The sequence below is a fragment of the Balaenoptera musculus genome, chromosome 8 (assembly GCF_009873245.2).
Source record: "Balaenoptera musculus isolate JJ_BM4_2016_0621 chromosome 8, mBalMus1.pri.v3, whole genome shotgun sequence".
NCBI lineage: Eukaryota > Metazoa > Chordata > Mammalia > Artiodactyla > Balaenopteridae > Balaenoptera > Balaenoptera musculus.
The window spans coordinates 56,107,789-56,118,721 of record NC_045792.1 but is presented as its reverse complement, the minus strand read 5'-3'; the positions used below and the strand labels follow the sequence as shown (position 1 = coordinate 56,118,721).

The 10,933-nt window shown below is 55.2% G+C and overlaps 1 protein-coding gene across 6 annotated transcripts in view; it reads left to right on the top strand.

Moving 5' to 3' along the window:
• Nucleotides 1-2,237: 2,237 nt before the first annotated feature.
• Nucleotides 2,238-10,933, top strand: part of SLCO2B1 (solute carrier organic anion transporter family member 2B1) — a 53,162-nt gene continuing 44,466 nt past the window's right edge. For 3 of the 6 annotated variants that reach the window (XM_036859782.1, XM_036859777.1, XM_036859778.1), the window contains exon 1: nt 2,238-2,556. In XM_036859782.1, coding sequence (XP_036715677.1) covers nt 2,541-2,556 — 16 coding nt within the window. In that variant the 5' untranslated portion in view covers nt 2,238-2,540. Of the gene's footprint in view, nt 2,557-10,522; nt 10,832-10,933 lie in introns of those variants that run through there. The other 3 variants (XM_036859781.1, XM_036859780.1, XM_036859779.1) reach the window with 2 other exon arrangements.

Genomic DNA, 10,933 nt, shown 5'->3' with positions numbered 1-10,933 from the left:
TTTCCCCACGTGGGATGACTTGAAGAGGTAAAGGCTTGGGTTCTGTGAACGGCTTGGGGTTTCCAAAGCAGCATCAGGCTCGACACAAGACACAGGAGTGTGCAAACATCATGGGGCCCTGGAAGCTGCAGAGCTCTGTAAACTGTGCCAGGCTTTGCCAACGGTATGGGACTCTAAAAAGACATCAAGCTTTGCAAACTGTGGGAATCCACAGATGGTGTTGCGATCCACACACAACATGGGGCTCTGTAAAATGCACAGGGCTCAGCAAACCTCACGTTGGCAAGTGGCAAAGGTGGGGTGCAAACCAGGTTGGTTGAACCTCAAGTTGGGGCCACCCAGAGTGGAACCTCACTGCAGGATTAACCCAAGAGCTATCTGAAGGCCTGTTAGCTTAACTCCCAGAGGTCCCAGGGATTGGACTCGTGCTCTAATTCCACAGCTGGGTTCAGGAATATTCTTGGACCTGTGTCAGCCTGGGGAGGCTGAGGTGATACATGAAGGCTGCTCGTGCCTGAGGTTACTGTATGTTCTGTGCCCTATGGGGTGCTGTGCATGCTTTTACTCAAAGATTGGTGAAATGAACTTAGCCAGCCAAGCTGGTCCCAGCGTCTTTCCATGTGCAGAACTTCTGCAGCCTCTGGGGCCAAGGAGGGGGCAAGTGAGCCTCCAGAAAGTCGAAAGGACCCTTCCCTCTCTCGACCATGCACCTGCAATTTGGAGTCTGGAAGGCTGCACCTCTGCCAATCTCTGTGAGGACTCACAGTGCCTGTCTGAAGGATTTAGAGAGAGAGAGAGCCAATTTGGTTTTCTCGAGCAGGATTGGGGTCTGGTTTTCCATCAACACAAGCCAGCTGTTGACCTTTCCCTGGGTGGTAGTCCTGCATTCCCATTTCTGGTCTCTCAGAGACTCACTCACGCTACGAGTATCTATCAAGGGCCTACTATGTGCCAGGCCTATCTGTGATTACTTCAGATACTCCCCCGCTTCCTTCTAGCATCCCATACAGCCACTGGGAGCCAAGTGGGGCTGATGTGTGTCTCTCTGTCGTTGCACCCCAAAAGCTGAACTCCAATCCCACATCCCTACATCATGCAAAAACTCTATTGGAACTGGGTCAGGTTCACTTCTGTATGTTGGATTTGGGGAAACCCAGAGGTTTTCCTCAGAAAATGCAGCCTGGGTAGAGGAAAAAGCCTGGTTCCTAGCATCAGAGGTTCAAGGCGTGATCCCACAACCTACTAGCTAGGTGACTTCTGGGCAGTTACTGAGACTCAGTGCCTCATCTGTGAAATGGAAGAATAAGTACCCGGCCCACAAGGTCATTAGGAGGGCCAAATGGAAAGCGGAAGTGTGGAGCAAGGAGGAAGACCAGGTTCCTTGCCCTCTCACTGCCCTGTTCTGAGTCCCACCTCTGCCACTCCCTTCTCCGAGCTCCAGGCCTCAGGCTTGGATTCTTTTTCGCTCACTGAACTTGCACAGTAGCCCTGCGAGTGAGGACTATCGTCCCTTCTTTATAGATGAGGCAGCTGACTCTCAGAGAGGTGCAGGGACTTGCCTAAGGCCACTTGACTGGCGAATGACAAAGCTGAGATGGGACTCAGGTCTGTCTGGCTCCAAGGCCTCCATCCTCAGTCTTCAGTGCAGAAAACTCTGGGAATCTCATATGTCCTCTTCTCTCCACCCTCCCTCCGCTGAGACGGCCGTACTTTTTGGAGCTGCTACCATGGGTCCCTGCCCTCCCCCAGAGGCGCTGACCACTGTGACTCCCAATGGATAGAGCCCCTCCTTGCTCTGGATCTGAGGAGCTCAGAGAAGAAATAGGGGGTCAGTGAGAGGGGGTGCGAGCTTGAGGGGGACAGAGGTTCAGTGAAGGAGGACAGTGGGGGAAAGTGGCTCTGTCCGGGGCTCCTGGTGGGTGAAAAGAGTTCTGTAACTGGGACGAGAGTTCGGTGTGGGAGGAGGCTCAGAGCGAGAGTGGGAATGCAGAGAGGAGACTGGAAAATCAGGAGTGAACGACCCCAGGGCTGGGAGGGGCCACCCATCCACATTCCCTCCGCCCCTCACCTCTCCGCTGCTGTAGGAGAAAATGTCCAAGCGCAATGCCAAGCCAGAGGCTGTGAAGGAGCGGGCTGAGGGGAAGCTAGCCAGCAGCCTCCTCCCATCAGCGGGGCTGGATCTAAACAAACCCATCCTCCTCCACAGCTCTGGCCCCGGGCTGCCCCAGCCAGAGATCAGAGGAATTCAGAGAAAGAGACAGAGAGAAGGAACTAGTGACCCAAGGGAGATAGGCACTTGGAGAGTGGGGTCAAGTCTGAGCAGGACTTCCTAACCCACCTGGAAGAGGTGGCAGCTGTCCACTGTGGCCCCAAAAGCATCGATCGACCCAGTGCCTGGAGCCCCCACGTTGGCGCATCCCTGCTGTGTTTCCCTGGCTGCTGTCTACAGAAGCCCCAGATAAGTTCTCGCTCCCTCTCTCCCACTAAGCTCCAGTCCTGAGATTGAAATAGGGGCTGAAGCTCACCGTGCCCCAGAAATCATGGGACCCAGGATAGGTAAGTCTGGACAAAGTCAGAAAGGGGCATTGGGAGGGAGTCTGGGGCCCACGTTCCCAGGGCGAAGCGTGAGGCTGTAGAGGTAACTTGTGCGCTCTGGGGTGAGGCAGGGGTTCGCAGTTCCCTACACTGAGCCAGACACATGGCCAGACCTAGTGAGGGTGTGTTGAATGAATGAGTGAATGACCAGAGGGGCAGGAAGGGACACTGTTTACTTAGCTGGAGGCAGGGCACCCAGCCTAACCTCCCTGATGAGACAGAGAAACCGAAAGGGCAATGGGAAGGGAGGCCCCTGGACGCTCCCTAAGCCCTGTTCTCCCTTTGAAGTAGGCAAAGATAGAGACAGACAAAGCAGACAAAAACAGAGATAGAAGTATAGTCAGACACAGAGCAAGTCCAGAGATACTCAGAGTCAGACAAAGTCTGAGACAGAAAGCCAGAGACAGCAGGAGAAGACAAAGATCAACAGGTGTCAGCTGGAGCAGTGCAGGGACAGGGGCGACCAGCTCAGAGAGAGGGCTGCGGAAGAGACCAGGAGAAATAGAGAGAAGCAGAGACAGTGAGAGAGAGAGAGAGAGAGAGAATCAGACAGAGACAGATCAGAAGAGAGACAGGCCTGCAGACAAAGAATCTGAAAGATCAGCACAGAAAAGAAACCAATTCAGAGAAAGACCTGAAGAGACCTACATGCGTTTGTTGGTGGTGGGGCGGGGAGGAAGCGGGAGGGGAGGTGTCCCGAAGCCTTGAGAAGCCAAGTCTGGAGCGTGCCCAAAGCACCATGTGGAGAGGGCGGCGGTTCTGGGAACAGAGCGTCCTGCTGAGCTTCTTGGGCAGGAGGAGGAAGGTGGAAGAAACAAAGGGTCTTCAGATAGGGTGGCCCTCGGGCTGGACGCCCTGCAGCGATCACCTCTGGCCTTCTCCCAGCTGTCTGTGTGCCTCACACCCACTCAGGCAAGGCCGGACTTGCATCGGGGAGTGAGGCCTGAGGGCTTCCTGGGCTGAACAGGCAGACGCGCGGCTGTGTTGCAGCCACGGCTTGAGGACGTGGCGTGGAAGGAAGGGTGGGGCGGATGCTTCCTCTGAGGCCCTCGCAGGAGAGATGACAATGAGGTCAGATGTGAGTGAGTTGGTTTGCAGATGGGCCACTGACAAACCAAATACCCAGTCAGCCTTGGCATGTTATGGGATCTGAGGGTTGGTGATCCTACGGGAAGAAACTAGTGACTTTGGCTGTACTGCACCTGTCCCCCAACTGTTATTCTGACCCCTGCAGGGCTCAGCTCTGGAATATTCTCTAGCTGGCCCTCCGCTTCCCACACACACAGCACAAGGCTGACCCCAGCTTCTGCCCACTGAGCCACCCGAAGCCGCCTCTGGCCTCTCTTCCTGAGCCCCAGTCTGAGCTATGGCCAGGCTTCCCCCATGCTCTCTTTCTGGTCTGAGGGATGTGGGGATGCAGCTGGGGCAGGACACAGAGCCTGGAGCCTGGTAAGAAACCCACACACAGCTGGCCTGAGGGAGAAGGGCCAGCAGTCCCAGCCAGGGGCAGACACCAGAGAGAAGAGTCAGGGTCAGACCTGGCCGTCAGCCAAGTCCCAGCACCAACTCGCCACGTGCTTTTAGGCAACAGGCAGAGCTTCCCTGTCTATGGGGGAGACACTTAAGAAAATGATCTCCCCAGACCATGCCCATTTTGTGAGTTAGGGAAGCTGCTTTCCCACCTCTGCACCTTTGCTCAGCTTTACCTCCACCCGGAAGGCACCTGCCCACATCCCATTCTGGTGAAATTTGTCCTGTTTTCTAACTCCTCCAAACACCAACTCTTCCAGGAAGCCTTCCAGACTGATTCTCCCAGCTGGAAGTAACCTCTCTCCCATATGCTGTTTGACCCTCTCTTTGCAGTTCGTCCTTCCTTGTTCCTGGTACTGTTTCTGTTGTTCTCTCCAGTCCTAGGTTCAAATGTGGGCCAACCCAGGGCAGGGAGGTGGGGCAAGGGAAGGAACCAGGTTCAAATTGTAGCTCTGCCTCACTGGCTTTATGAGAATGCAGTGACATTCTCTCACCCTTTTTAATAAGTGAGGAAACACATGCTCAGAGAGGGCAAGTGACTCGTCCAAGGTCACCCAGCAAGCAAGCTGCAGAGTCGGGGCCAGAACCAGGCCTGTCCCATGCCAAAGCCCTTTCCGTTCTGTGCCATTGCCCTCGGGGCTTCCTCTTCCCTTCACACACCCCACGCTGGTGAGTCACCACCCACCTTGGGCACTTCTCCACTGGTTCCAGACAAAGCAAGCTGTTCTCTGGGAGCTACTGACTGGGGAGTGGGCAGGGGATTTATTCCCCTAGGCCGGGCCTGGTCCGATGTGCCAGATCTCAGGCAGCTGGGAACCACATGGCGAGCTTGCCTAGACCCCACGATCGGATGCCAGGTATCCACTGCCCAGTCCGCTTCTGTTCCTCTCTGGGACTCACTTTCTCCATCTGTGCAGTAGATGGTAGGGGTCGGCTGAGGTGGTCCCTTGGTCCCTTCCAGTGCTGAGAAGCTCGGTTTTCTGTCTCTGGAGAGAGCAATGGAGCAGAGGCCTCTTGTATGGGGCAGGCTTGGCTATCTCCAGGATGCAAGTCTGGGCCTAGCCACACCCTGGGGGTGGAGAGGAGGTAAACTAGGTTCCTGCTACCCCTCATGGGCTGCAGCCCAGAGCCCTAAGCACTGATGCTTGGAGTGATGGAGAACAATGCCCGCCTCCCCAGACTGGGAGCTCCCTGGGAATGGGGTCTGATCTGATCCATTCCTGAGGGCCCAGAACCTGGCCCAGGTGGGGCAGAGGTGGGGTATTGGGGAAGGCTCAGCGCAGAAGCTCTCCTCCGTCCTCCTCATGCCCCCAGCACCCCCTGCCCCATGACGTTCCTTCCCTCCCTCCAACCTGCTTTGAAAGCCTACTCTTATTGAGGACTGGAGACTCGTGATAAGGAGTGAGGTGGGGTACAATGGGGCCCTTGGGGAGTAAACAGTAAAGCACAGAGAATGACAAGCTGGGACTCTTGGCTGGGGGAAGCAGTGTGGCCTGGGCCAATGGCCACGTGTCTCTGGGGCTCAGGCTCTGTGTTTTAGGCCTAAGGAGGCCGGCCTGGATTCCCTGTGGGCTCAGGGCTCAGGGCCCACCCTCCATCCCCCAGCCCTCATCACTATTTTTAGGGTCATCTCGGGTCTAGATGGGGTAGTCAGGGCTGGAATCGGGAATAGAAATTCCCAGCACAGTGTCTCTGACCCAGCTTGGAAAACACCAGAAAGCAACAGCTGGAGGCCAGCAACATGCTATTGTCCTCCCAACAGACCACCCAAGGGTCCTGCTAGGAGGAATTTCCCAAAGATGACAGCCAAGCCCAAGGCCCAAGACTGCCCCCCCCCACTTCCTGTCTGTGATTCTTCCCCTGCGGAAGCCTTGTGGGACCACACGGGGAACTGAAGCCCTCAGGGGTCCCACATTGCCTCCACCCCACCCCAGGCTCATGCTGCAGCCCCCCCGCTTCCCCAGACTCTCACACTCCACCCTTCTCTCCTCCCTCACTCAGTTTAACTCAATTCAAGAATCATGTTTTTAAGCCTGGCCTGGCCTTGAAAGATGAGAAGTGGTTTGCTGGGAAGGCAGGACACTCCAGGCTGAGGGTACAGCATGTACAAAGGCTGAGAGGTAGAAAAGAACAGGATGAGTTTGGGGAATAGCAAGCATCTACTGAGGCGAGAGAAGAGTGTTCACTAGGGGTGGCCTTGACCTCCTGGAGGCTGTGGCGTCCGTCCTCACGTGCTGCAGATGGGGTCCTCAACTCACCATTGTTGAGGGCCACAGTGTACCAGGCAGGGCATTTTCCTTTAACCCTACCAAAAATGCTGTGTGACCAGAGAAGGCGGCTGAGGCTTAGAGAGGCTAAATAAACTGCCCAAGATCACAGCCACAATGTGGCAAAACAAATATTTGAATTCAAAGTCTTCTGTCCCAGAGGGTTTCAACAGGGACCCGATATGGTCCATCAGGACCCAGCAGAGGACAGCCTCTTCCCGGGGGAGTCCACTGGCTAATCGGGCAGATAAGAGGGGGTCATAAGTGATGCAGGAGGGCGACCAGCCTGGCATCCTAGAGAAAGGGCTGAGGGAACGGGACCAGGAGGGGCAGGGGAGGCTTATGGAGGGAGAGAGAGCTGGCGTGGGCTGCAGGAGCTAGGCCGGGGAGCCAGCAGGCTGAGGGAGCCCAGGGCAATCTAGGAGGTAGGAAGGGCTGGAGGCGAGGGTTAGCCATGAGGCTGGCCTCCTCCTACCCACACACCTCCAGAGAGAGGTATCTGGACAAATGGATTGCCCAGTGTCTGCGGCTGGGAAATCATCACAGCTCAGGCTGTGGCTGTGTGAGTGCTGGAGGTTGGTAGGTTTTCCGGAAACCTCCGGGCTCCTTTGTGACACTGCACCATTCCCTCAACCTTGGCACCTGAACATGGTTCCAGGATGGGTTCCTCCTTTTGCTCTGTTCTCCTCAGTCAGGGCATATGGCGGAGGCTTCTCACTCTCAAAGGCAAGTTTGCCCTCGTGTGGCTTCTGCTCCCTTCTCTCCACACATGCCTTCCAGACGGAGAACCAGACTGGCTCTGGCCCGTGTCCTCTCATGGGCTGTCCTGGAGCCCACGTTCTCCTAGGCGTCTTCCCCTGGGAGCCCCCCTGCCAGCCCAAACTCACATGTCCAAGGCTGAGCTCACTATCACCCTACAATCCTGCCTTAAACGGTGGTACACCCAGACCCAAAGCCTCACCTCTCCCCACTCCCCTGCCCCCAGGGCTCCTCGGCCTCCTGCACTCCCCATCCACCCGCTTTTCCACCCAGTCCTGTCCTTTCCATCCCATCTCCCCACTGTGGTCCATCAGCTCATTACTCTATATCCCCGCTGCCACCACCCGGCCCAGACCCCATCATTGCTCGCTCCCCTGGACCCCACTCCTGCACTCTCCCTGGTCCCGGCCCACAGCCTGGCTTCTCCACTCTCTCCCAAGAGGCACGGAGGTCTTCATAGGAGGCCAAATGAGACCTCATCACTGGGCTCAGGACGAAGCCCAGCCCTCCAGCCTGGCGTTCAAGGGTGGTCATAGCCTGGCCCCACCAACCACTCCAGCCTCACCTCCCCACCTTGACCCCAGTGCTCCAGTCTTGCTGGACTATTTGTTCCCTGAGTGGTCTTTGCACTTTCATACTTCTGCCCTTTACTCTGATGTTTCCTCCCCCAGGAAGCCTCCCAGAACCTTTAAATGTGGTCTAGGACCTCTTCACTATGTTTCTATAGTCTTGGAACTTCTTGTGTCACACAGTGAACACATGTTGTGATTCTGTATTAGATGTTTGCCCCGCCATCACACACACACACACCCACACACACACCCTGGTAGCTCCCTGAGAGCGGGCACCTGGGCTGCTTGCTTCCAAGACCCCGGCCACCTGCCTTGTGGAGCTGTCAGTATGTGTGGAAACAGTCTTCATTCTTACTCCTAGAACAAGCAGAGACAAGCTCCATCCCCACCGTGGTGACCCTGGGCAAGTCATGGCCTTTTCTGGCCTTGCTGCCTCACCCTTCAAAGGGTTAACCCAGCCTTGGCTTCCTGTCCAGCAGACTCCTCAGGCCCAGGGTTGCTGTGGGTCACAGATGGGGAAGCCCACAGGCAGGTGAAAAGGGTCCTGAAGCGGGCCAGGTGGGCCCAAAGAGGCTCTAACAGGGCAAATTGCCACATGAAAGGCAAGCATCTTAGACCAGCTGAGTGTTTCCATATGGGAATGTGGGCCCAGTGTTGCCAGATCTGCTAATCTTTCAAGAAAAAACAAAAATCGGGAGTTTTGTGTGAAATTTCCTGATTTTTTAAATGCTGGCAACTAACTTAAAAACACTCAGTGAGCCAACATTGTACAAGCCAAATAAAAATGTCTAGGAGTCAGATGTGCCCCCAGGCAGGACTGCCATCCGCCCCGCACAACTCCAGAGGGTGCCGTTCACTTCACTGCACACAGCTTACGCAGCTACACATGGGGCCTTTGGCCAGGGCCCTCCCGTTGCAACCTCTGCCCCGTATTATCTCTCTGCCAGTTCCTCTGACCAGCCTGGCAAAGTGTGTATGGTGGCAGGGGTAGGGGAGAGTCCTTTCCTTCTCTTTTTTTTTTTAAAATTAATTAATTAATTTATTTTTGGCTGTGTTGGGCCTTCGTTTCTGTGCGAGGGCTTTCTCTAGTTGCGGCAAGTGGGGGCCACTCTTCATCGCGGTGCGCGGGCCTCTCACTATCGCGGGCCTCTCACTATCGCGGCCTCTCTTGTTGCGGAGCACAGGCTCCAGACGCGCAGGCTCAGTAGTTGTGGCTCACGGGCCCAGTTGCTCCGCGGCATGTGGGATCTTCCCAGACCAGGGCTCAAACCCGTGTCCCCTGCATTGGCAGGCAAATTCTCAACCACTGAGCCACCAAGGAAGCCCCTCCTTTCCTTCTCTTGCACAGGGAAATTATCAGGAAAAAAAAAAAAAAGGTCTTGGAATGCAGCAGGTGAGGATGGAGAGGGAAGGGAAGACAAGGAGACAGCAGAGGGAGGTTTCCAGAGGGTTCTGTGCCTCTTCAGGGATTAGGAGGAGGTGAGCGAGTAATGCTGGGGCTTAGTGTCCCACCGGAGGACAATAAGTTCTGAGGCCTGGAGATAGCTCCCTGGTGAGTCTGGGGCAAACACTGACAAAACTGACACTGTGCAGCATCTTGGAGTTAAAGGATGTTATCTGTGTGACCCTCGTGCAGGCTTGAGAGGCAAGGCTTATTATTCCTATTTTGCGGAGGCTCAGAGAGGTCTAATTGCTGGCCCGAGGCCACACTGGGTCTGAGTGACCCTAGATCGTGCTCTCTCTGCTGAGGGACAGGCTGGAATGTTCTGGAGAAAAAGTGCCCTTTCCTTGTCCCTCCTTGGTCCAAGCCCTCTTCCTCCATCTTCAGGATATGAGAACTCTCCCAGGCTCTCTCGGCATTTCTCAGCCCGTCCCTCCTCAAAGTTCAAATCTGGGCCTTGGTTATGAGTCCTGAACTTTCACCATACTCAGGTCCCCTGGACTGAGGGCCACATGTCCTTCTCACCATATTTCTCTGTCCAGCCTTGCCCTGACAGCGCTCTCTGAGACCCTCAGAAGAGGGTGTTGACTGACCAATGAACTGACTGACTGACCAGCTAAAGAACCAGCTGGTAGAACGGCCAACTGTCCCCATGCAACCACCTTTGACAATTAGCTGGAGGGAAGCCAGGCCGGAATAAGAAATGGCTACATGGCGATTATTTTTCATAGGTTCGAAGGCCATCGTTGGCAGCCACCATCTCATGGTTGCTGTTAGGGGCCCAGGTGTCAGACAGACCTGAATTCCAGTCCAGGCTTTGCCATTTACCAGCCCCAGGACCTGGATAAGCCCCTTCCCCTCTCTGTGCTTCAGTTTCCTCATCCACGTCATGGAGTCACAGCAGCTACGTCAACAGTTTGCTAGGAGGCTGGGTGAGTGTGCCCAGCCCAGCACATAGGGTAGCCCCAGGGGCAAACTCCTCCATCAGGCCACTTCCTGCAGGGGGAGAAGGTGAGCCAGAGAGCTGGGTCTCCCAGCCCCCCCGCCTGCCTGGCCCTTCAGGGCTGAGCTTTCTCCTGGTTCCCAAGTTCTAGATGTGGCAATGCTCCTTGCTGTCCCAAAGCAAGTATGAAGGCGGGCGGGGTGTTTGTACCTGACAGGGAAGAAAACAATGTTCACTGAGCACCTGCTATGCACCGTGTCGGTGCTGGTTCCCCACATGTTGGTGACACAACCTGTCAATAAGACAAAGTCTATTGTTTACCGACATAAGGGACAACACCACTTCTCAAAGCTTTGGCAGTATCTCAGAGTGGGGAGGAAAGGTCAATATTTGTTGAGAATTTGGAAGTTTGTTTTACAGCCAGTTCTTCAGGACGGGGAGAGAGGTGGGTGAGGGAGGGTTGACCAGGATTGGGTAAGAATAGTGATACCACAGTCCAGGGTTTGCCGGTAGAAACAGCAAGGTGAGGATCTGGGGGTCAGAGATTCGAAGAATCTGAGGTGCACACCCTGTTGATGGTTTCCCTTGAAGAGTCGCTCCATCTTTTCGGAAGTGCCTGTCATAAAAAATCAAGCCATTTGCTGGGGCTGCTCAGTCGAAGACGAGTAACAACTAAAAATGCTAATGAAGACAGTGGAATAGCAAAGTCAAGTTAATGTCATCGGTAAGGTGTGGTTTGGGGCTTCTAGTGTCCAGGCTGAATGTGGCAGGAGGGTCTTGTTCTCGGGGGGCGCTCTCGGCAGTGGGAAGTAGGGATTGCTGGCCC